Source organism: Capra hircus, chromosome 19, assembly GCF_001704415.2.
Source record: "Capra hircus breed San Clemente chromosome 19, ASM170441v1, whole genome shotgun sequence".
Lineage (NCBI taxonomy): Eukaryota > Metazoa > Chordata > Mammalia > Artiodactyla > Bovidae > Capra > Capra hircus.
In genome coordinates this window covers 41,286,802-41,313,666 of record NC_030826.1, presented here as the reverse complement: position 1 = coordinate 41,313,666, position 26,865 = coordinate 41,286,802, and the positions used below count along the sequence as shown (strand labels likewise).

General features: G+C 46.4%; 1 protein-coding gene across 1 annotated transcript; it reads left to right on the top strand.

The window, feature by feature from the left end:
- On the top strand, window positions 13,871-20,635 carry KRT38 (keratin 38). Its single transcript, XM_005693812.3, has 7 exons — window positions 13,871-15,618; window positions 15,815-15,897; window positions 16,916-17,072; window positions 17,444-17,605; window positions 17,694-17,819; window positions 18,292-18,512; window positions 19,110-20,635. The coding sequence occupies exons 1-7, from the start codon at window positions 15,031-15,033 to the stop codon at window positions 19,201-19,203; spliced, it is 1,431 nt and encodes a 476-aa protein (XP_005693869.2). The 5' UTR covers window positions 13,871-15,030; the 3' UTR covers window positions 19,204-20,635.

The window sequence follows — 26,865 nt, the reverse complement described above, 5'->3', positions numbered from 1 at the left end:
GCAGGTTCCATATTAGGGGCTGACAAACCCACTGTGGTAGTCCTCCAGAACCTTGTTAATACTTCATTTAACCCTTGAAACAGTCTGTGAAAAATGTACCATTATTGAGGCCAGAGAGATTAAGAAACTTGCCCAAGGTTACACAGCTTGTACATTGTGCACCCAGGACTCAAATATAGACTTTCAGGCCCCAGAGATACTCAAACAATTCATATTCTCTGTCCCCACTAATCACAAACACAGCTGAGCGCAGGGGATACAAAAAAATGCAAGCAAAGCAATTTTCACAGTCCAGACACTTACAATTAGAGAGAGCTTACCAGTGTGTGTAAGGCCACACTCCTTCCACAATGAAGCAATTAAAAAAACAAACAAACAAACAAACTATTACTACCAGTTATTGAACACTTATATTGCCCCTGGTGGGCTTTGCTGGTGGCTCAGTTCAGTTCAATTCAGTTCAGTCACTCAGTTGTGCCCGACTCTTTGCGACCCCATGGACTGCAGCACGCCAGGCTTCCCTGTCCATCACCAACTCCTGGAGCTTCCCTGTCCATTACCAACTCATGTCCATTGAGTCGGTGATGCCATCCAACCATCTCATCTTCTGTTGTCCCCTTCTCCTCCCGCCAGTGGTAAGAATTCACCTGCCAATGCAGGAGTTGCAGGAAATGTGGGTTTGATCCCTGAGTCAGGAAGATCCCCTGGAGTAGGAAATGGCAACTCATTCTAGTACTCTTGCCTGAAAAATCCCATGGACAGAGGAGCCTGGCTGGTTAGTCTGTGGGGTCACAAAGAGTTGGACATGACTGAGCATGCACAATACATGCATGCACGCACAATGCATCTTGAGTAAATTGATTTATGCAGTTTTCACAAACACTCTGTAAGGTAGGCATCAGGCATCATGTTCATTTTACAGATGGGAAACAGAGGCTCAGAGAGTGGTTTAGTCAGCTGCCCCAGGTTATAGGCATGATCAAAGATTTGAACCCAGCTCCACTGCAGCCTTATTCTAGCCACTCTGCTACACCCCCAAATTCCTACTTAGAAAGACAAAGATTGGGAGAAGTACTAGCTTGAGGGAGAGCAGAAGGGCTTCATGTAGCCTGTGGTGTTTGAGACGGGCCTGGAAAGTTGATGAGGATGTCTACAGAGCAAAGGACAGGAATAGGTATTTGGGGTCTGTAGGAAAACAGAAATCAGGCCCAGGAGGCTTTGAATGGACCTGTTGACTGAAGCAGCAGGCTCATGGGAAAGACTGGTGGGAATAAAGTTCAAATGGTAGGAAGGCATCAGCCCTTGGGAGGCCTCAGGTACCCTATGAAGAGCCTGGACTCTATTCTGAAGGCAGGGGGAAGGCTGCAGGATTTGGGCCCCTGGATGACCTGACTGGAGTGGTATTTTAGAAAGTTCCACCAAGGGGTATAAAGAAGGTGGCTGAGAGGCAGGGAGAAAGTGAGTGGAAGAAACTCACAGGGTCTTGACTAAGGAAATGACAGTGGGAATGGAAAAATGAAGGGTCAATCTGAGCAACTCAGTGAAGGAGCCAAGTGGGCAACAGATTGGCTGTGGCAGATGAAGAGGAGAGAGCTGGAACCTTGAATACCTTTCTGAACCTCAACTTCCAAATACACAGTCCTTCTTTAATGAGCTGAGGTGATAGTTCTATTAAGGATCTGCCCTCGAGACTTGCCAAGAAGTGATGAGAAATGGATTGGATCCTGAAGCTGCCTGGGACTCTCCGGACATGATCCTGCATGCATGCCTGACGGACTGGGTCATGAGCCTGGCAGGAGACACAAACACACTGCTTAGCTAGCTGTGGTTACCGGTTGGAGTAACTTCAGTGAGCTGCAATGTCAAGGGACAGGGGCTTCTCACTGGATGCTCCAATAACTGAGTGCGAACAAGACTTCCTTCTGACTTTCCGTCTGTGTGCTAAATCGTTTAAGTCATGTCCGACTCTTTGCTACCCCATGGACTATAGCCCACCAGTCTCCTCTGTCCATGGGATTCTCCAGGCAAGAATACTGGAGTGGGTTGCCATGCCCTCCTCCAGGGAATCTTCTGGACCCAGGGATTGAACTCGCATCCCTTACATCTCCTGCCTTGGCAAGTGGGTTCTTTACCACTGCTATCACCTGGGAGGCCCTTTTACTTGCTCTCGCTGTGCAAAATTTGTCTAGAATGTGCTTAGCTTGATAAACACAACAGACTGAACAGAACCAAATCTTCATTCAGTTCTAGAATCCTGGGCCTTTGCTTTCCAATACTGTAGCCACTACCTCCATGTGGCTATTTAAGTTTTAATGAAATAAAATGGAAAAATTCAATTCCTCAGTTGTACTAGCTACATTTCAAGTGCCCAATACCTATATGTGGCTGGTGGTACCACATAGTGCAGAAAATAGAATATTTCCACTATTGTAGAAAGTTCTACTGGATGCCACAGTCCTGAACTGTCAGAATCACAAAGAGCCTTACAGATGAACTGGTCCAATCTCTCCCATGTATAGACAGGGAGTCTAAGGCCTAGGGGAATGGAAAGATGTCCTCACAGATACACAACCAACGGGTGGAAACTGGAACCAAAGGTTTTGCCCCAAGCCTAGCAGGTCTCTCTGAGCTCTGTATGTTTTCTCCAAGCGCTAAGGTTTTAAAATAAAAATAAAATAAAAACTTAAAAACAAATTTTATTATTTTTTCAGGTTAATAAATATTTTCCCCTTTCTCCTACTTTTCCATCTCTAAGAATAGAGACTTTTTTTCCCCCTGAGATGCTGAAACTCTTTCCCGGGAATATAATTCTCCTTTCAAAACGAGCTAGCAACTACCTGAGACTTCTCTTGCAGTCCAGTGGTTAGGACTCCACGCTTTCACTTATGAAGCCGTGGGTTTGATCTTTGGTAGGGGAATTAAGATTCTGCAAGCTGTGAAGAACAGCCAAAAATTAAAACAAACCACCAAACCCAGAATCTCCTCATCCTTTTTAAAAATTAATTACTTTTTAAATTGAAGGATAATTGCTTTACAGACTTTTGTTGTTTTCTGTCTCTCCTCATTCTTTTAACATTTGACTCAGTAGGTGCCTGCAGCCAGTGCTGCAGCAGACATAATCACACGGGGAGTTGAGGGCCAGGAGTCCAGGCCCCTAGGCATTTTGGGGGCCTCTGTAGGTTCCTTGCTCCCCATCACATATTGTCTAATCTGACCTGGTCATTGTTTCCACACTTGTGTGTCGCTCTGACTTGCCAAGACCTGTCTGACCACTCGAATGCTCATTCAAGCTTTTTAATATGAAACCAAGCCCCACAGCCCAGGGCCGGGAGTGCTATCCCCTGCTGGTCACAGATGGCCATCATCTTTCGTGTTCGGATGGTCCTTCCAATGGGCTTGCCTGGTGGCTCAGATGGTAAAAAATCTGCCTGTCCTGTGGGAGACCTGGGTGTGATTACCGGGTTGGGAAGATTCCCTGGCGAAGGACATGGCAACCCACTCCAGTATTCTTGCCTGGAGAATCCCATGGACAGAGGCTATAGTCTATGGGGTCACACAGACACGACTGAGGAACTAACGCTTTGCATTTCCAAGTTAGAAACACCACAAGGGATCCTCCCACCCAACCCATCTCTCTTGTCTGATGGATGAGAAAGCCTCAGGCATAAACTCTGGAAAGGCTTTTTGCCCACCAGCACCAGGACCTCCTGGAGACTGGACCCAATGCTACACATGTGGGGGTTCTCAGAGGAACTCATATCAAAGTCTCTGGATTTAATTAACTCAGGTTTATTGGAGAACCTTGGCAGGGCCACAGCAAAGTAATAAAGCCTCTGGCATAATTGATGTTTAGGAGAAACTCCCACGGGTAGCAGGATACTCCCTGAGTGGGGATTAGGAAAGAAAGGACCTGAGTTTCAAAGATGCAACTTTCCCTGAGAATATTAAGGAGACTGGGCCTCACATCTGCCACCACTCATGGTCCTAGAGCAAGGCCTCCTTATGGGGTGGGAGTGGGGGCCCACTGGGGCAAAGGAGCCATTCAAGAAGCATGGCCAGAAGGTGATACTTGCAGAGAGAAGGGCCCAGGAATCAGACACAGTGATGAAGAGGCCGGGTGATTTGTGGACTGAATTATGCTTAATGGTACCCTCCCTACTTTGTTAAGAAAGCTTTCACAATATGATCAAAACAACATATGCCACATGAGAACTGGGAGAATCATTCACAATGAAACATTTCTCTTTTGGGGTTTCATAAATTTTAGCCTATGAATGCAATGATCTCAGTTTGGCAAAACAGAAGTTCCTACGATTGTTTGATGTCTATCTTCTCGAATAATTGGTTGAGACAAGTGTATTTCCAAATTAGACCTCTTCTTTAGCCATCAATAAGTAACCAGACAGACACACAAACTAGCATCTTGCCATAATGGAAATCATCAGTGACTTTGGCTTTAGAAAACCTGGGCTAGAGTTCGAATTCTATTACTAACGTGCTGTGTGATTTTGGCAGATAGCCTAACCTCTGTGCATCTCTGTCTCCTCCCCTGTGGTAATGGGGATAATTCTACCTCCTTCACAGAGTTGTTGGGATAGAATGCATGTGAAAATGCCTATCATGATGCCTGGCACAGGGTAAGTGCTTGGTAAGTGTTGATTAAAGAAAATCTGCTTTGCTTTTATATAGAGAGTGGATAAACAACAAGGTCCTACTGTAGAGCATAGAGAACCATATTTAATATCCTATGATATGGCTTTCCCTGGTGGTCCAGTGGTTAAGAACCTGCCTTGCAATGCAGGGGACGTAGGTTCGATCCCTGATCAGGGAACTTAGATCCCACATGCCAAAGAGCAACTAAGCCTGCACATCATAACTGCTACACCTGGGCATCACAGCTGGAGAGCCTGTGTGCTGCAATGAAAGGTCCCGCATGACGCAATGAGGATTCCGCGTGCTGCAACTAAGACCCCACACAGCCAAATAAATAAATATTAACAAATTATTCCCGTAGAATTAAAATAAAATGTCCTATGATAAACCATAATGAAAAGAATATTAAAAATAATGCATAAATAAATGTATATGTATAACTGGATCTCTGCTAGACAGCAGAAATTAGCTGTCTGCTTGGCCCTGCTTGGCCCTGGTCACTAACCCGCAGCTGGGCTTTCTAGGACCATGGCTTCTAGAAAGCAGGAACCCCTGCTCTTCAGGTTCTGTGAAAAGCTGTCTTTACTGCAGGGAGGCTGGGGCAGGTGCCTGCCTCAGAAAGGCTAAGATCCAGGGAGACCTTCAGCCTCCAGCATTACATGGGGTCTACATGAGAGAGTAACAAACCTAGTAGGGATCTTCCCAGAGCCTGCGATTTATGGCCAGTTCTGCCTGGTCCTTCTAATGGTCACCCAGGGGTTGGTGGGGACTCTCCTATCACTGCAGATGAGAGTAGGGTGGGAAGCAACTGAAGCCGATTTCACAAGTGGCTCATCTCTGATGGGGGCAAGGGGAGATTCCCTGTGGCTTGGCTTGATTTTCAAGTTTTCTTAGTGGGGCCACTTTCTTTCTGCAGCATATGGGGAGCTGCATGTCTCTCTTCTGGATCCTAGCTGATAAATGAAATGAAAAATTTAGTGAGGTTGCATGGTGAATCTGAATCTACCATTGTTGGGTTGTTTCACTGAGTTACAGTGGGCACTGGTCCAGTGTTTTTTAAATGATGGCTGTGAGTGACTGATGGTCTATGAAGTCATTTTACTGGTTTTCAATCAGCTTGAGATACACACACACATACACACAGACTGAAATGAAACAATAGAAATTAGAAAAGAAGCATTTTTATGGGAAATTGAATCTTTATGTATATGTACATAGTCTTGGGTTGCAAAACATATGGTGTAATTCTTCCTTGATTTGTGCTCAGGAATTCAAGTCCATGGTCTGTTCCAGAACTTGCCTTTTCAGATGAGAAATCAGGGACCAGAGAGAGCTCACTGACTAGTTTGGGCCATTTGGCTAGTGAGTGACCTTGCTGGGAGCAGACCCTGTACAAAGATGTCTCCTATTTAGTGAGAACAAAACCCTAATCCTGCCCTGTCTGCCCTCGAAGGAGACTCTCCTCTGTGGGGAGAAGTGGCTGAGTGATTTGGTCATGCCTGCCTGGGGGACTGTCACTAAACATCCCAAACAGGACTTGGACAAAGGACCCAGATTCCCCGTTGCTGGTGGAGGGTGGTGGTTGAGAGGAGACTCAGACCCACGCTGAGGATTAACAAAGGGGATCTATGGATCTCAAGTCTAGATAAGCTGGCTCGCTGCTGTCTTGTCCTAGTCACTTGGTCCTTCCAGGAAAACAAGCTTGTCTTAAGATCTACCTTCTTCTAGCTCCCATTTCCTTCTGCGGGCAGGAAGCAGTACCCAGCCCAAGATGTTCCCAGGAGCTCCGTTTCAGAAACAAGACTTCTGGGTGTCCAGAAATTGCCTCTTCTGTTTTGGGGAATGACCCTTCTTTGCAGGTGAGGATGTGTCAGGTGGGCCCCCTCATGCCACCGGTGTGGGTCTACAGTCACAGACTCACCCGCACGTCGGATTCGACACTCCAGTCCCCGGGGAATGAGAGTCAGCTCCTCACAGAGTCCCAGTGTCTGTGCTCCCATGCTGAGCTCTTTCTCCCTCACCTTTGATGGGGCGGGGGAGACCTTGTAAAACATGACTAATTCCTCCCTATGGAGGGTGTGGCTAGTGATACAAAGTGGGTTAAATGAACACCATATGAAGACAAGGGAGTTACAAGGAAACATCCAGTCTTCAGAATTTTTTAGATTTCAGAATTGCAGATAAGCTCTTTGTGCCTTTCTACTGTTTTAGGAAAAGTAGTTTTTGTATTTTAAAGATAATTTTTATTTTATCCAATTAATACATTGCAAATAGTTGAAGACTTCAAATTACACTTCATCAATTTGTCTTCCCAGAAGCAACTGTTTTCAGCCTTTAGCTCTTTCTTCTGGTGTGTACATTTCTATAATGCTGAGTAATATGTGAATATGGTTAACTTTAGAGTCTTCAAGTTTAGATGCTATCTAGCCTTCCTGTTATGGTAAATAAGGAATTCGCTCTCTCTACTATACCATTATTTTCTCTGCTTCCCCTGAATTCTGCTTTCTGGGATATGATTCTTGCCCAGTAACTCTCAGGACAGATTTTATAATCTTCATTTCCTACAACAGAAAATGAAAGCTCTGTGGCTTAAAGCCAGAACCCACACTTCTGCTGGATTCCAAAGTGCTGGTTTTCATTATATCACATTTCCATGGTCTGTTTTCTTGTTCTTCCAAGTTACTGCTTCTCAACCTCGGCTGCACATTTGAACCACCTGGAGAGCTTTAAAAAATACCGATGTCTCTGTCATGTCCAGGGATTCTGAAGTTATTGGTCTGGGTGTGGTCTGGGTATCAGAACTTCTATAAGTTTCCTAGAAGAAATTTATAGAAACTGCACAGTTAAGGTTAGAAGTTGTTCTTGATGGGATTTTAAGGGGGGAGACATTGCCCCAGATGTTTCTAACTGCCACATTCAGGAGAGTTGCCCCTTTTTGGAGCAGTGGTTACCAGACTTGAGCATCCTTTGGAATCTCCTGGAGGGCTTTTGAAACACACATTGCTTGGCTCCAACCCCAGAGTTTTTGAATTCTGTGTATCTGGAGTTGGATCTGAAAATGTGTATCCTGACAAGTTCCTGGATGATCCTGATGCTATTGGCCAGAGAACCAGACTTTGAGAACCACTGCCCTGGAGGCTGATAAAGCTAGGTTAGAAAATGTCCAGACCCTGGTTTTTTTTTTAGCACAGTGTGGAAACCAACATAACTCTGGAGCTTTTCTTATCAAAAAGCACCTCTCTGTGCTGATGCATTCCTGCCTTACCCTTTCAAAGGCTCACTTGGGTTAGCACATTTCATGGGTCAGTGTCAGAATCTGAGAAATGAGAAGATGGCCCTTGCATAGAGCACATGGCACTATCAGAGCAAGGCTGTTCCTTGAGACACGCAAACCAACCAGTGGATTCTACCCTTTCCAGGCCTGGCTGGGATCTTGGACTCTAAGGGAAGCATAGCACGTCAGTAGGTGATAAGATGATGAAGCAGTTGTAGCCGGCCCCATGGCTACACTGCCTTCTGTTTTCCTAAGGGCAGATCTGTTGAATGTGCATTCAATGTGATCTACCTTTGACTTCAATGTAGGTTTATACAATAAACGAATATGTAAGAAATATATTGTCATCAATTTGGGTTGGGCAAGTGGCATTGAGTGGAACATGGACTTGACTCCTATGGATTCTTCGCAGCTCCACATTCAAGGATATCGTATGGGTACCTGATGTTGGCTATTATGGAAGTATTTACAGCACAGAAATTGGCATACATTATAAATAGAGGCTTCCTACCCTTCCCAGAAAGCTGATTTACTGGTGTACCCCTGGTTGGTGTATGTGTTTTTCCACATTGTTTAAGAATCTCTGATTTTACTTCACTGGTTCAACATACAACTACCTTCGAGTGGTCACAGGATGTTTCTCATTCTCTACTCACTTAAATGCACATCGATGGAGTACTTAGTCTCTTTGCAGACTATAACCAGGCTCTGTGCTGGGCTCTGGGGATACAGAAATGAAGGAAGAGAAGCAACAAGATAGACTCCCTGACCTCAAGGATTTCCCCTCTCAGCAGTGGGGGGGACACACCCATAATTTTCACGGATGGAAGGAGTGTGCCAGCAGGGGCTGCGCTATCTGCCTAGGAGGCTCAGGAAGGCTTCAGAGGGAGTGCAGTTGAGCCCACGTGCTCATTCATTTGTGACAGTCGTTGCCCCTAGGTGTTTCAGACTCAGGATATCTAGTAATAATGGATCTATAATAAGCAAAATAAAGCCATTTCCAGTACCTTTCTATTTCCCACCATTGGAATCTTTGATCTATGTCAAAGATCTATTTTTAGTCTAGCTGAAACACAATTCTGCGTTTCCTCCCTCCCTAGAGCATTGATTATCAAGGACACCCCAACTCTACCAATCCACCTCTGGAGCCTTTTTCCCCATCATCCTGGCCAGGGCAAGGAGGATAGATCACCTGGAGGAGCAGAGGGTGGGATCAGAGGCTCACAGGCACCACCAATCCCTCTGCCTGTGAGCGCAGGTGCAAGCTCATGATTGCACCCATTAACTTCCCCATCTCCAGGATTCCATAAGACCTGTTTCCCCACACTCTCACCAACATGGTGCACTATCCAATTAAATTAATCCTAAAAGGAGAAAGTGGTATTTCCTTACTATTTTGGTTTCTATTTCTTAATTATCAGTGAACGTTCATTCATATATTAAGCCCTTCTTACTCTTATTTTTCTGAAAACATGAAACTTTTTAAAGGGGGTGATGGTGATGGTTGGAGATCCTGAAGAGGAAGGGAACTGACATTATTAAGTGCTTGCTGTGTACTAGGTATTATGCTAGAGGGCTACCACTTGGTGTCCTTTATTCCTACCAGTAGCCCTGTGTGTAAATATTACTGTAAATGTTCATAGGACAAAAGTGAAAAAGCTAGCTTTAAATGCAACATTTAAAAAACTAAGATCATGGCATCTGGTCCCATCACTTCAAAACAGTGGAAACAGTGACAGATTTTTATTTTCTTGGGCTCCAAAAGCACTTCGGACAGTGATTACAGCTACAAAATTAAAAGATGCTTGCTCCTTGGAAGAAGCAAACCTAGACAAACCTACGACAAACCTAGACAGCATATTAAAAACCAGAGACATTACTTTGCCTACAAAAGTCTATATAGCCAAAGCTATGATTTTTCCACTAGTTATGTATGGATGTGAGAGTTGAACCACAAAGAAGGCTCAGTGCCGAAGAATAGATGTTTTCGAAATGTGGTGTTGGAGAGGACTCTTGAGAGTCCCTTGGGCAGCAAGAAGATAAAGCCAGTCAATCCTAAAGGAAATCAACCCTGAATATTCATTGGAAGGACTGATGCTGAAGCTTAAACTCCAATACTTTGGCCACCTGATGCGAAGAGCTGACTCACTGGAAAAGACCCTGATGCTGGGAAAGATTGAGGGCAGGAGGAGAAGCAGGTGACAGAGGATGAGGTGGTTGGATGGCATCACCGAGTCAATGGACATGAATTTGAGCAAATTCCTGGAGATAGTGAAGGACAGGGAAGCCTGGCATGCTGCAGTCCATGGGGTTGCAAAGAGTCAGATACGACTTAGCAACTGAACAACAACATAGGACAAAATGGATGCTTTAAAGGTTGGTAATGTGGTTGAGGTCAGGCAGCTCAGAAATGGAGGTTTTGGTATTTTCTATTTCTGTTGCTGTGAAGTAACAGGAACTATATATGTTGATCTCTGTCTCTGTTTTCTGGCAGAGAGCTCCTAAAGCTCTTGTGATTTTCCACATGATAAGAACATTGGGAGCATCTTTTGTCCTACTATTTGATCTTTGACTCCAGTTACTGACACAGAGCTCCTAAATCTCTTGGAATTTCCTGGGTGATAGGAGTGTTCTTTGTTATAACGATGTGACTCTTGTTGGGTTCCTGCAAAACTTAGGATGGTGGCTAGTCACCAGCAGGACCAACCCACGATTAGAAGCTCGGAACTTTCCACTTTATCCCCATGCTCTGGGGAAGGGAGAGGGACTGACTGGAGATGGTTAATAATTGATCATGCCTACATGATGAACCCTCCATGAAAATCCCAAGAGTGGGAAGGTTAGAGAACTTTCAGGTTGGTGATCATGCAGAAGTGATAGGAGAGTCATGATCTGGAGAGGGATGGAGGCTTTGTACCCCCTCCTACCTTCCTTGCCTCTGTACATTTTCATCGGTGTCCTTTATCATATCCTTTATAATAAACTAGTAAAGGGAAGTGTTTCCTTGAGCTCTGTGAGCCATGTGAGCAATTTATTAAACACACAGAGGAGGCTGTGGGAGCTCTGATTTCCAGTTGTTTGGTCAGAAGCACAGGTAACAATCTGGGACTTGGAATTAGTGTCTGGAGTGGGAGAAGTTTTGTGGGGCTGAGCCCTTAATTTTCAGGATCTGACACTTAACTCCTGGTAGATAGTATCAGAATCGAATTGAATTATAAGGACATCTAGTTGGCGTTGCAGAGAATTGCCTAACATGTGGAAAACCCATACATCAGGAGCCAGAAATATTATGAGTGGACAAGTAAAGAAAAACCAGGCATATTTTCTCCAGACAGTTGCAAAGAAAGCTAGGTTCAATCTTGATCTGCTCTTGGGCCACCAACAGAATAATGGGAAGAAAGCCAATGACATGTCTAAAGACTTCAGAGTAAGTGTGGCAGCATCCCCATGGATCCAGGGTGGAGACTTGCTACTAATGTCTCCCCCTCAACTAAGGGACCATGTCTTTTGTAGATACACTCCTAGTGTCTAGGCTATTTCATGGTAGGTGGAAAAACAACATTGATAAATGATTAACTTTGTGGATTATGGGGCTTGGACCTAAGGCATCAGATGGTAAAGTTTTATCTAATTGGAAAAAAAGTGCCTTTTCCATCATCGAAGTCTCAAGAGTCATATACGTAGAATAATAAACTGATATGCTCAGCCGCTTCTCGAGCCTTCATGGCTTTCTTGACCTACGATTATCTTTGGCACCATTTCCTAATACCTAGGCGACATGGCATGCAAGGCTCTCCATATAACAGTTGTCTTGATTTTTACATCCATCACAATGTGCGGTGGTGATGTCCCTATTCAGGGAACAACCCCCTGCATCTTCCTGCAGCAAAGGGCAGGCATAGAAAAGGTAGGTTTGTAGGTGAGGCACATTCCAGGTTCCAGCCGGCAACTCCGCATCTTTCTCTCCCACTGGTTGAGATACATCCATGTGTATCAACACTGTGTTTGAAGATAGCACCCCAAAGACACAGCTCCTCACTTCTGTCTGCAGCAGACTTCCTGCCTCTGGATATCAGTATTCCTAAAGTTAGACTCAGTGCAGAGAACTTTGTGCACATGGGTGAAAGAAGGAGGGCCATAATCTCCTCTTTCATGCTCTGTGTTCACCTCTTCTTGTCACTGAACCTGGTTCATATTTGATCACCAAGGGCCACAGGGACTCTTTCTAAAGAACTGGGAAGGAAGGCAATCTTAAGTATGGGAGCTAGGATCCTCACCCATACTCCCTTCCTTTGAGAAAAATGCAGATCAGTGGAACCAAGCAATTTTACAAGGGAACGTCAGTGTCCTTATACACGATAGTGTATCCAGTAGAAACCCATGTCAAGACCATGATCAAACTCTAGCAGGGAGGGGCATCATCCAGACATACAAATCTTCAGAAGTGATGTAATGCAGTAATAAGTGTGCGTTGAGATGAAAGATATTATGCATTTTAACCAATGGAATGAATCCTGTCAGAGCAAAAGGTCAAGATACCTTCTATTTAGCAAGTCAAATGAAATGACTTTAAAAGTCTAGTTCCCTGGTTTATAGGGAAGCGAGCAGCTATGTGATGAAGTGGAGGAGAGTAACAAAGGAATGTTTGAAGATGTAACCTATGCAGATTGCATCCAGAGACCTCTGAAGGATGGGATGGCCTGGCCTGGGGATGCTTCCTAATTATGGGGTCTGGAAAGGGCTATTCATTGATGAACTCTGAGTGACTCTTAGGCCAGAGCTGACCTTTCTGGGGAATGTAGATGGAATTTTTGAATTCTGTATTTCTTCCTGATAGAACTCAAAGTAGTAAAGAGGTTTCATTCTCATTTATTTTTTCCTGAATTTCCTTCCAAGTCACTTTAGTTAGTAAATTGCTTAAGATATTAAGAACTTTTAGAAGTGAATTCTTTCTCAGCTACTGAGACACATTTCAGAATAGTCTGAAACTCTGACATGTGAATGCCTGACATTGTGAATCTAATTAAGAAAAACCTTACAGGAGATAGGTTTAAACTCACTTTGTTATTGTTGTTTAGTCAATAGGTCGTGTCTGACTCTTTTGTGACCCCGTGGACTACAACCTGCCAGGCTCCTCTGTCCATGGAATTTTCCAGGCAAGAACACTGGAGTGGGTTGCCATTTCCTACTCCGGGGGATCTTCATGACCCTGGGATCAAACCCTCATTTTCCTGCATTGGCAGGTGGGTTCTTGACCACTGAGCCACCCCAGGTGGTGCTAGTGGTAAAGAACTTGCCTGCCAATGCAGGAGACCTAAGAGATGAAAGAGATGTGGATTCTATATCTGGGATGGGAAGATCTCCTGGAGGAGGTCATGGCAACCCATTCTTGCCTGGAGAATCCCATGGGCAGGGGAGCTTGGCAGGCTACAGCCCTTGGAGTTGCAAAGAGTTGGACACGCCTGAAGTGAGTTAGCATGCACACATGCATCGGGAAAGCATATATATATATATAGTTATTTAGTCCCTATAGATGTCTCTATATATCTAGTCTCTACTCTATATATCTAGTCCCTATAAAGATGTCTGTTCAGCTCTTGTTTAATGCTCAGAGCCCTGCCTAATACTCATTTTCTCAAAGATCTAGTTACAGCCACCTCAGGGGCCCATGTTAGATCTTTCTCAGTACTAGGGGCCTATAGTCTGCCAAAAATTTTGAGAGAATTTGAGACCTTAGCCATCAGCTGTTTTGGTTCCCTGGTACTAAGAGCTAGAGGTGTGTTTGATATGTGTAACTGTTTTGGAGATGGAACTTTTCCCCTGGGCGTTTTCCTGCATAGTCCTCGGGGAACCCTGCTCTGGCACCCCAGCACTTGTATTTTCTGGGAGAAATGATATAGAACAAAAGAGAACAATATAGAATAGCAGATTCTAGTTTTCTCTTTTAATTTCAACTTCTTGCTCAGTTTCTGAGCCTTTTAATCCTTCTTCATCTAGCAATGACCCAGTTGTTCTCCTGTTGGGGGCCAGGGTGGGGGAACAAGGGGAATAAGAACAGGCTCTGAAGTGGAAAGAAACATACTTAGGAGAGCTTTGACACTTTATAATTGGCCTGATCAGAGAAAAACAACTGGTCCCCAAAGCCTTATTTATTTATTTTTGTAAAATTAAGAGAAGAATACCCACCTCACATAATGTAGGAAGGATATAGACAATATAAGACACATGAGAAGTGCTCCATAACAGACTTTAGAATCAAGCAAGTAAGACTGGAAGAGAGACAGCCGTGACTTTGACTCTTGCATTTCATGGTCAAGTTCTTATATGCGATTCAAAAAGATTATTTGAATCTCTTATATGAGATGCAAAAAGATTATTATTATCAATAACCTTTGTTATTGTTTTTTTATGCTCACTTTTCTTGGTCTAGATCAGGTTTTCAGAGTCACCCTTATACTAATGAGTTTCTCAGACACTATTGAAAACACCCGTGGCTACCCAAGTTATAGCGCTTCTTGATGGACCGAAATGATATCGTGCCTAACCAACTGTGTGTCAGGTATGAGCCTGGCACATAGGATGTGTCAGGAGATGTGTGTTGAATGAAAGAACGTATCAGAGAAGTCTTATTGCCTCTTAGAGCGGAGTAAAAAGGCAAACAACTGAAGAAAGAAGAAATAGAAAACTTCTCGATAATCACTACGCCCATAACATTTGCCAAAAACCAGTTTCTTCCCTGGATAGGGAAGGCTGGTTGAGTCTTCGCCCAAGTCAGTGCCACTGTAGTCACAGAAATTTGTCTCTCTTGCTGCTCTGATGACCTACAGGAATAGTCACAGGCTCAGTGTGGACATACCACTAAGGAGGCCAACCATCTGATGACTGAATTGTTCCTTTAAAAATAATGAAAAGCTTCTGACAGCCCACCAGCAGCTCATCTGATATCAAAGAGCCGGGAGGCACCTCAGATTCATCAACATGCCTCTAACGAGGTGAGGGACTCTTAATGGTAAACTCAACAGCTGAGTAACAGGATGACGGTACAACAGTAGGTAGAGAATCAAGGCAGGGAGGTCAAAGCACGGAACCCACACCCACTTGGGATGGGGTATAAAAGGGCCGGGAGGGAAGAGGGTTGTCAGATGCAGTGGCTCAGCCTTCTCAGCAGCTCTGAACCTCCTGCGTGTCCTCAGCCCACCATGACTTCCTCCTGCATCAGCTCGCGCCACTCTCTGGGCTGCACCAACACTCCTGGAGCAAGGAACATCTGTGTCTCCTCCACTGACGCTGGAGACCAGCTTGGGGCAGAGATCAGTGCTGCCCTTCTGGGCCTCTCGGCCACCCTGGCACACGCCAACCGAGTCCGAGTGGGCACAACCCCTCTGGGTCGACCCAGCCTCTGTCTGCCCCACAGCTGCAACACCGCCTGTCCCTTGCCGGGGACCTGCGACATTCCCGGCAACATTGGAATCTGCGGGACCTTCGGCGAAGGCTTCTTCAACAGCCATGAGAAGGAGACCATGCAGTTCCTGAATGACCGGCTGGCCAGCTACCTGGAGAAGGTGCGCGGGCTGGAGCGGGACAATGCGGAGCTGGAGAGCCGCATCCGAGAGCTGAGCAAATGCCCCGAGTCCACCGTGTGTCCGGACTATCAGAGCCACTTCCGCATCGTCGAGGAGCTGCAGCAGAAGGTGAGGCATGGAGCAGCCCGGGTGGGGTGTGCTGGGCCCGAGGGAGGTAGAAGGGCATAGAGGGCAAACACCCACCAAGACTTCAAGGAGCTTTGGGTTCTTGGAGTCTCCTGAGCATGAACATAGACATCACACATAGAGCAGGAACCTGGAGTGTGATGCTCTGTATGTGAACTATCTTCTTGGCTTTGCTCAGATCCTGTGCAGCAAGGCTGAGAACGCCAGGCTGATCATCCAAGTGGACAATGCCAAGCTGGCTGCCGATGACTTTAGAATCAAGTAAGTAAGGTTGGGGCTTCCCTGTTGGCTCAGTGGTAAAGAATCTGCCTGCAATGCAGGAGACCTGGGTTCAATCCCTGGGTGGGGAAGATCTCCCAGAGAAGGAAATGGTAACCTGCTCCAGTATTCTTGCCTGGAGAATTCCATGGATAGAGGAGCCTGGCGGGCTATAGTCCATGGGGTCGCAAAGAGTCAGACCCAACTGAGTGACTAGCAAGCAAGGTTGAAGGAGGGCTCAGAGTGACTCCTTCCTCCACTGTGAGTCCCAACGTCAGAATACTTGTTGGATGAGTGAATTACTGTCCTTTTTCTTCCTTATTAAATTTTTTTGCTGGGCTTAGACTTTTACAAACCAAACTAATAGAAGGTAGATCAAATTGAGTATCTATAGTTTGGTATTAGCCTGTCTTCATTTATGGTTCCTAAAATGGTTGTGATAAGGCAGTCCAACTTCATTAACCAGGAGCAAAATAAAGTGATTTCTAGAATAAACTGAGCCATTGACAGCCATTGAAATTCACATATAAGTTAAGGAGGCCTCTTAGAGATAAGTCAGGGTCCAGATTTACCTATGGGGCAATCTATGGAGCTCTCAGGTGCCAGGTGTTTCCACTAAACAAAGATGACAGATGAGAGAGGGAAAAATATCCCAACATAAGGGATAAAGGAGCAAATCAATGACCAGGCGGTTGGCTATTGCTTATCCTAGTTAACTAATAGCTCATACAATGGCATGAACCCTGTGTTGGGTCCTAAGATATATGATCTTAGGCAGGTCAGTTAATCTTTCTGAACCAAAGTTGCCTCATTTCACAATGGTGAAAATGATTAAGCGCTGTGAATGTCTCACTAGACAGTGAACTATTTGAGAGTGGGCGCTGTGTCTAACTCAGGTCCAAGGCCAGTGCTGAGCCCAATGAGCAAACGAGGGTCCAAGCTGGTGAAGAGGGTTGGGGCAGGGCCAGCGGAGAGGGGCTCTCCTTGGCATCTGGTTGACTTGCGCCTTCTGTGATGGAAGGCAGGAGAGTGAGCGCTCCCTGCGCCTGGCGGTGGAGGAGGACCTGTGTGGGCTGCACAAGATCCTGGACGATGTGAGCCTGGCCAAGGCTGACCTGGAGGCCCAGCAGGAATCCCTGAAGGAGGAGCAGCTCTGCCTCAAGAGCAACCACGAGCAGGTCTGGTCCTACAGCTGCAGACTCCATGGGGAGGGGAGGGTGCTGGGCAGAGAAGGGAGCACCTCCCACCAAGGGTCTCCAGGGTTAGAGTCTGGGCTCAGGTGGCAGCAGGATAAAGGACTGATCTGGGCCTGAGAGTCAGACTGGCCCAGTGGGATGTGGCAGAGTGGGGTTTCTTCTCTAAAGGTGCGCCTTGTGAGATTAGGCAGGTCTCCAGGTGGGTCCTTCCCACTGGACCCAGGGCAAGACCTTTCACATCAGCGTGTGTGGTGTTGCATCTCATGCTGCTTGTCGGGGAGGGGGCTCAGGGGCTCTCTGCTCTGTGAAATGCCCTTTTCTTACTGCAGGTCTTGGTCTCTCTGTCTCTGTAGGAAGTGAACACTCTGAAGCGTCAGCTGGGAGATAAGCTCAAGATTGAGCTGGACGTGGAGCCCACCGTGGACCTGGGCAGGGTGCTGGAGGGGATGCGGGGCCAGTACGAGGCCGTGGTGGAGACCAACCTCCGTGACGTGGAGCAGTGGTTCCAAACTCAGGTGAGGGCGGTGCTGCAGAGCAGGGAGGGACCCGGCTGCATCTGGCCAGGGAGGGGAGCGGTCATTTCTCTGTGTGCTCCTGCTACAGTCTGAGGGCATCAGCCTGCAGGCCATGTCCTGCTCAGAGGAGCTGCAGTGCTGCCAGTCGGAGATCCTGGAGCTTCGACGCACAGTGAACGCCCTGGAGGTGGAGCGCCAAGCCCAGCACAGCCTGGTATGGTCCTCCTCACCCTCACCACGCTGCGAGGGCCACAGGCCCTGGGCTCACAGCAACATCGCTTAGATGTCTCACTAATTGGTTTCATTAGCAGTTAAGTCAGAGCTCAGGATCTGAGTCCTCTGAAACTTGATGCCTTGTTGTCAAGGTTATTTTGACCCAGACAGTGGTTTCCATTAAAAGTCACTTCCTTCAGAATCAGGTGTGGTGGTTTAGGCACTCATTCTACATGATTTTACTGAATGTCTATGCCAGGCATGGGGGGTGCATGGGTAAACATGACACCATTCAAGTTAGGTTTTTTTTTTTTTTGGTGAAAAGCCTTGGCCATATTGACAGCGGTTTATCCAGAGCTCAGGCGTGTCCTGTGACTTCTTGGAATCTGTCCCATGTGGCTGAGCGTGGCCAGGATTTTCACTGAATGATTTAGGGGCAGCTAGGTCTCTCACCCTGTTATTTCCCGTTATAGAAGGACTGTCTGCAGAACTCGCTGTGTGAATCTGAGGCCCGCTTTGGCATTGAGCTGGCCCAGATGCAGACCCTCATCAGCAACGTGGAGGAGCAGCTATCTGAGATCCGGGCTGACCTGGAGCGGCAGAACCAGGAGTACCAGGTGTTGCTGGATGTCAAGGCCCGGCTGGAGTGTGAGATCAACACGTACCAGAACCTTCTGGAGAGTGAAGACTGCAAGTATGTATGATCTAGGCCAGGGGTCCCCAAGCCCCAGGCCATCCTGGTTCTTGGTTCATAAGGAACCAGGCCATAGAGCAGGAGGTGAGCAGCAGATGAATGAAGCTTTATCTGCCGCTTTCCATTGCTCCCATTATTGCCCAAGCCATCCCCTCTTCGCGACCCCTAATCTTGGGAAAATCGTCTTTCACAAGACGAGTCCCTGGTGTCAAAAATGTTGGGGATCACTGATCTAGGCAATTCCTGGCCACGCCATTCCACAGAGCACTGAAGTGCTTGTGGAAGATCTCATTGTAAAGAACAAGCTTCCCTGTGCATGCTCTCCCAGTGAAACATTCACCTCTCCTGGTGTGTGCAGACGGCAATGCTGATAGAATGTTACAGGAATGATAGCAGGGTCCCTAAGCCACATTGACCAAGGGACTCCTGGGTGTGGAGGGATCCAGTGAGAGTGAAAGCAGGACTGCTCTTGTAGATTCCATCGGGCTGTGTAATTTGCTGGTGGACCTGTCCTTAAGACGTTTGGTCTTACCTTTCTGTCTATCACTGAGATACTTTTCAACTCCCAGGTCTAACTCATTCTCTCTCTCCCTGCAGACTCCCCTGCAATCCCTGCTCTACGCCTGCCTCTAGAACCCTTTACCCCAGCAGTGCTCTGCCTGCCTGCACTGGCACTAACAGCCAGTTCTGAAGGTCTGTGTCCCAGTGCAGAAGATCCAGGCTGCTTGTACCGGGGCTACGATTGCCCTCACCAGCTTAGTCTTCCTTCCAACAAGACCAAACCCACTGGAGGCATTTTCACTGAATCACAGGATAACAGATATCTTCTAAGCAATGGTTTCCTGTTTGTTCCTGAAGCTGTATTTTTTCCTTTTGTTTGCATGTTGTAATGGTCTTTCACTAAAGCTATTGTTTTCCCCAGTGTCTCTTCTGGGATTTTGGTTCTACTCCAGTGCTTCAGAATCTCCTCAAATTTAATTGGGTTCCTGTATTCAGCGCTAAATAAACCTCCTTCCTGTATGACGTGCTTCTGGTGTTTGACAATGTATGTGATGTGATAAAGAACCCTGGCTCTCAAGACCTTGGGTGGTCACCGGCCCTGGCATGTCGCTGCTAGGAGCTCTCTGGGGCACTGGGGTCTTAGCCTCTGGATGGAGGCCCTTTGCTGACATTGGGATGTGCACATACCTTGCCCATCAATCTCAATTGACTGGTGAAGGGAAGTGGTGTTCGTTGCCAAACCTGAATTCCTTCAGAACAGCTCAGAACTAACATGTCCCTACTGTGCTTTTGGCATCTTCAGCCTCCTTGTATTTTGTCCAAGAGCAAAAATCACACAACTCAGAGTTCCAATCTGGTCAGAGGGAGGTCGTGTTGAGAGCTGCCTTGGCCAAGTTGCCAAGTTTTTTCTTATTTGAGTTGGCCCCTTTCATAGAGGCAGGCTTCCCTGGTGGCTCAGATGGTAAAGAATCTGCCTGCAATGTGGGAGACCCGAGTTCGATCCCTGGGTCAGGAAGATCTGCTGGATGAGGAAATGGCAACCCACTCAAGTATTCCTGCCTGGAAAATCCCGTGGGCAGAGGAGCCTGGTGGCCTACACAGTCTGTGAGGTTGCTAAGAGTTGGACATGACTGAGCGGCTAACTCTGCACTACTACACTTCCATGAAGGCACAGGATCCTCATCGATCCTCTTAGACATGGCAGCCCAGATTGGGTTCTGGGGACAGTTTTCTTGGTCCTGGCCTACCTCTTGTTTATATTTTTCTCTAGACAGATGCTGCCACTTTTGCATAGGCTTGTCTCCTCTTCTGCTGCCTTCAAAGTACTGGAGTGAAGAATGCAGTTGGCGTGAGTGCTGTCTGCCTTTTGGACGTGGCTCTGACCCTGGCCAAGGTGGTTCTCGGCCAGACACAGTGGGAGAGCAGACATGGCAAAGCACCCGAGAGGCTCTATTCTCTCCTTGCTCTGCTAGTCAATTTAGCTTTTGGCATGTTTATGCTGAGTGGGTCCAGAAGAATGAAACTCTCAGGTCTCAGCTTACTCTTGAACCCTGGTCCAATGACCAGTGCCGAGTCGATTCTTCTTCATGGTAGTGAGACAACCTGGGACCTGGGACCCTCTACTGCAATGCACGCATGTGTGAGTGTGTGCTAAGTCGCTTCAGTTGTGTCTGACTCTTTGCTACCCTATGGACCCTCTGTCCATCAGATTCTCCAGGCAAGAATACTAGAGTGGGTTGCCATGCCCTCCTCAGAGGATCTTCCTGATTAGGGATCGAACCTTCATTCTCCTGGATTGGCAGGCGGGTTCTTTACCATTAGCACTACCTGGGAAGCCATGGACCTAGACAAATGTCTCCTCGAGCAACAGAATACAAAGACACTATAAGGGACTAAAAATAACTGCATGCATGCCCAGCTAAGGCAAATCCTAGACAACAAGAGGCAAAAAGACCAAAAAGACCAATTGTTGCTTCTGAAGAGCTGGTAGCAACAATAGGGAGTCGGGAAAGCAGGGTACTGCAAAAGCCCCCTGCACTCAACACCACCAAAGGGGTGGGCCAACCATCTAAGCCACTCTGGTGTGGCCCCTGGACACACCCCTATTCTCGCTGCATGTTAAGGAACCAGCTTGCCCCTCCTTGGGCAGTGAGTGAGGGAACCTGTTCACTTGTTTTGCTCCCTCCTGCAGCTGCAGGAGCCCCATAATGCCTTACCTGAATTTCTTGTCTGGCCTCTTATCAATTTATTTTGATTGTGGGAGGCCACGAGCCCTGGTTGGTGACAGTACCATAGTGTGGGGGAAAGAGCATGTGCTCCCGAGTCAGACAGACCTGGGCTCCAGTCCGACCTCTGTGACACTAGCTGAGTGAAATTGGCCAGGTCACTACACACCCTTGAGACCTATTCCTCAGTGGTAAACTTTGTACTTTCCTCTTGCTGTTGTTGAGGGATAATCCATATAGTGCTCCTGTCATACGGAAGGTACTTGTGGCATATCTGTTTATGGGGTTCCCCCGGAAAACCGCAGGGATAGTTTTTCCTTCTTAGAGGGACAGAGGAGCTAGAGAGGCGGTCACAGAACCCATTAGCAGCACCAGGGGCCATACATTCCCAGGTGGATGGGCTGGAAGCTTGGCTGCATTCTTTGGCCATTTATAAGCAATGATGAAATAAACCACTATCGCTTCTGGAGCTCAGTTTTCCACTCCAAGTGGCCTAACCAAAATCAAAAAGCTTTCTATGGGCAGTCAGGGGACAATGATGTCCTGGGGGCTCTTGCAGGCTTTCTTCTAACAAGTAACTCAAATGTCAGATGCTGTAAGGAGTGGCCGTGAGCATCATGTGATTGGCCATGGAGGTCTGGCCTGTACCCCGCTTGCCTGACCAGGCCACATCCTGAATGAACTCTAATTGTGGGACCCCCAGGGCTATGAGGTGTGGAGAAAAAGGCTATTCAGATATAGGGGACTGCAGGCCGGGGAGGCTGGCAGGTGGTGACCATTCTGGCCCAGGACACCTGGATGTTGCGCTTTCACTCGCGTCCATTCTTGCAACCAGAGGACTCAGGGCTCCCTCTGGTACCAAACCCCAAGTACTCCCCTTCTTACAGGTGATTCTCCCACCTGCCCACTAGGTTCTTCTCTCTGGTCTCCCTGTATCACACTACCCTCATGGATTAGACTGATATGGGCCCCGAATTCGGTATCTGGTTTTACTTGGGCCACAAAAATTTTGGCCATGTGGATTATTTTTTTCCCCTGAGAGTTTTGCTCCCTTGGCTTGGGACCAGATCCAGTTTTGAGCCATTTCATAAGTAAAGCCATTAGTTTTCTGTTTACCACCCTGTATTACCAAGGTGCTCATCTGTAATATTTCTTTCCAAGCTTCACGTAATAACACCAGTTAAGTCTCTGCAGGCCCCTCCATCCATCATCTGTCTTTTGACTCCAAATGGCATTTACCCCACATCCTAACAAAGTAGGAAGGAGTAAGCATGAGCGCCTGCAGGCCCCTGGGGTAGACACTGGCCCACACAGAGAGCTCTGGGAAAGAACCTGCACTTCTGCTCCCACCACTGTCTATGCTGGGAGGACAAGAAAACAGGTGGAATTCCAGACTTTCCATAATAGGAGCATTTTTTTCATTTAGACACCATTTTTTTTTTGGATGGCCCATGATATGCGACTCTAAGGCTCCACTTTGCCTTCCTCTCCTTTATAGAGTCCCTTGGACTGCAAGGAGATCAAACTAGTCAATCCTAAAGAAAATCCGTCCTGAATATTCATTGGAAGGACTGGTGCTGAAGCTGAAGCTCCGGCACTTTGGCCACCTGATGTGAAGAACCAACTCATTGGAAAAGACCCTGTTGCTGGAAAAGATTGAGGGCAAGAGGAGAAGGGGGCGACAGAGGATGAGATTGTTGGATGGCATCACTGACTCAGTGGACATGAGTTTGAGCAAACTCTGGGAGATGGTGAAGGACAGGGAAGCCTGGCGTGCTGCAGTCCATGGGGTCACAAAAAGTTGGCTACAACTTAGCCACTGAACAACATCTTCCTAAGAACAAAATCAAATTTGCCTCTTCTGAAGCCCACTTACAATAATTTCCATGAGCTCATCTTGTTGAACCATTTTTCTGTCTTTTTCCTATCTAATTACATGTTTCTCAACCATGCCTTTACATTTAATATATATGGAAAAAAATCCCACCTTCTTACTTAAAATTGTTTTAACTTTCCAAAATATAAATACAAACTAGTGACAGTTCAGTTATAATACAGATGGTGATTGTTTTCAAATGACATGCCCTCTAAGCAAACCATCTTCCCTGTCTCCTGTTTTGGAGCCTGCCACCCCTCCAGTTTTAGCAAGGGGAGGAGGGACTCTAACTGACCATCACTGCTGTCTTGAATATGAGCCCCTGGGCTAAATCAAGCCATTGTACCTGCCTGCCAGGTGTAATAAATGTCAGTATCTGCATATGCAAAGAGTTTCCCTGTCCCTGCAAAGAATCCAGACTGATCTCTCCTGGCTCCAGGCCTTTATCTCTGACCCCCTGCTGGGCAGCCCCTATTAGCTAGTTTCATTCACTGGCTCCAAACTTGAACTCGGCTTCTTCCTCTCAAGCCAGCTCTCTGCCTTGACTTCTCAGCTTCCTTTCACATCACCTTATTGTCCCAGGAACCCAGAGGTGACCTCAAGCACACTTTGGGGGTCCTCCTTCCTTTGAGGAAGTCCTTCCTTTGACCCCACCCCCATATAGAGTACATGGCCCAGACTTGTAGCGTTCTTTTGTAATATCTCTGTTCTCCATCCCTTTCTTTCTGATGGCACTGCAGGTGGCTGGATTTGGTTTCTATCACATGCTGTCTGGATTCTTTAAAAGCCTCCTCCGGCCTCATCCCTTCTCTGCCAAGTTCATCCTGCACACACCTCCAGCCCTCCACTCTTCCGTTTAACATTTCTTAAGCATATATTGTGTAGCAGACACTGCATTATGTACTAGAGAGCACAGGAAATGGAGATTTAGTGTTCTACCCCAGGGTGTGTACTAGTACTAGATTAAGTTTCCTGAACTGCTCTTTTCATCATTGCTCCCTTTTGCTCAAAAACCACCGGAGAACTCTGTTCTGTCCCCTGCTGTATTTCCAGCTTCTTAGATGAGTGTGTGGTCCAGAGCAGGAAATTGGTACCTGTCTGTTGAGTGATTATAATGATCAGATGGGTCTATTGGACATTCTGTGGCTGAGATCTAGTGGCTTTGACTTGGTGTTTAGAGACAAGGAACCTGGACTTGAGAGTCAGGCAGACTTGAGCTAATATTTCAAGGTTTGTGAGCTCAGGTAAGTTACCCAATTGCTCTGAGTTTTTCCTTTTTCTACAATGGGATGCTTGAAACTACTCTGCAGTGTAATTATAATTAAGATATGGTTACCTAGAGAATGAAATGGAAACCAGCTCCAGTATTCTTGCCTGGGAAAGCCCATGCACCCTCTGTAGCCCTGGTGGGCTACAGTCCATAGGATTGCAAAGAGTCAGACATGACTGAGCAGATACACAAAAGAAGTAACAACAAGAAAGCAGTAGTGGTAAAGGTTAATTCAAATAATGTATTTTAAAAAGATACATGGTTATATGTGAAGCATAAAGTGTACCTTACTTGGTAGCACATAGTCAAATATGGTATATCAACTTTTTGAATATATAGGGGTATGTGTGTGTCAGAGAGAGAGAAAAGAAATGAAATCCTGTATATTAAGTGCCAAATGAGATTCCTGACACATAATAGATGTAAATAAATGTTGCTTCTTGACCTTTGTCAAGGCCAAGGTGCAAACTTGACCTCTGTCTGTCCTCTACAAGCATTGTTTTCATTCGCACCTGTTTCATACCCACAAGATTAACAAGCACTGCATGGGTTTCCCTTCTTGCCCCTCCTTTCTTCCATCTCAGATGTTCTCATAAAACAAACCTTGGTGAAGAAGAGGAAACTAGGAAAACAAACAGAACTTGCCCATTATATTGACAAAAACACAGGCTAACAGATTTTAAATGTGATCATTCAAACACTGGCTCCTCTTGCACTCAGCAAACACCGTTTTGGTATAGTGGGCTTCATCTACACAGGGTGATAGTCACAACAGAGCTCATCTATTTTCCTAGAGCAGCCCTTCTATTCTCAAAGTGTTGGCCCCAGACCAGCAGCATCAGTATCATCCAGGAATCTGTTAGAAATGCCAACTCTCAGGCGTGACCCCAGACCTATTGAATCAGAAACTCTGATGTGGGGTCTGGCAATCTACATTTTGTAAACTCTCCAGGTGATTCTGGTTTTGGCTAAAGTTTGAGAGTCATCTGTGCAGATGTTACAAAAATAGGAGACCACGTTTTTAGCCATGAATTAGCCCGAGTTGCCTAGTAGGTTACAGTCCACGGGGTCGCAAAGAGTCGGACACGACTGAGCGACTTCACCTCACCTCACCTCAGTTTAAATTGAATTTAGAAATGCTCTGTGACTCTACGTGCATGCTAAGTTATTTTAATTGTATCTGACTCTTCGCGGCCCTATGGAGTATAGCCTCTCAGGCTCCTCTGTCCACGGGATTCTCCAGGCAAGGATACTGGAGTGGATTTCCAGGCCCTCCTCCAGGGGATCTTCCCGACCTAGGAATCGAACTTGGGACTCATGTCTCCTGCATTGGCAGGTGGGTTCTTTACCACTAGTGCAAACTGTGAGTCCTCAGGGCTTTGTTTTTGTGTCATTCAGGGGCCGACCCCCGCTGGCTGCAACCTCACATTTCTGAGGTTGCACAGTGCTTCTCTTGAGCCCATGTGCATAGATCTGCTTCTGAGAGTGCCTGTGCTTGCCTTTTTTTTTTTTTTTCTTGGAGAATCCTCTTTGCCTGTCCAAATCTACTTATCTTTAAGGTTCCAGATCCAGTCTCTTTGATGTCCCCCTACATTTCTAACTCTCCGTGACCTCTCCTCTGAGTTACATGACCTTTTCCTCTTTCTGCTCTGAGTTTTTTGAGAGGTGGGAGTTTCTCTGCTTTGCCTCTGGTGCTTGGGAAGGGTTTTGCTGGGGTAGGAGCTCATGAGTAATAGATCGTTTGGAGAAGGTCACTGGGACAAGGCACCTCAGTGAATATTGCTTACATCTGTACATGGTGTAGTTATGGGGAAATGTCCCCAAGGGTCTCATTAACTGTATATGGAACCAGCTGGTGCCCAGGAGTGTGGTGACATCAGCATAGTTCACATGAGAGGCTTGGACAAGAGGTTTTCCTGGGGAATCTACTGGTTGCCTCTTAATTCAAATTCATCAGAAATTCCATTCTAGGGCCCCCACTGCAGAGTATAGGAACAACAGAGTGTATTCAGAGGAATAGCTTCAAACTGGTGAGGGGTTTTAGAACCTTGCTAAATGAAGAACCTTGCTAAAATGGGAAATTGCAACCTTTTCATGAAGAGCTGAGGTCTGCCCATGTGGCAGAAGGACTGTGCTTATCCTCTACAGGCTCCCATGGGTGGACCTAGAAACTAAATTAACTAAAGGGCAAACTCTCTGACTTACTTGCTAATATATCACCAACATCCAGCACCCAAACCTGCCAGGCACACAGGTGGTATTCAACAAATATTTGTTGAATGAATGAAAAAACAAATGAAAGCAATAGGCAGAAATATCATGGAAGGAGGTAGATTTGTTTCTGCATAGAGAACTTTCTAACAGTCTCCTATACTGTAAGCCCCTTTAAAGCAGAGCTAGCTGTTATTTATCTCTGCTTTTTTTTTTAATTTTTTCAAAAAAATGTTTGGATTTACATCGTTGTGCTGCTTTCAGGCGCAC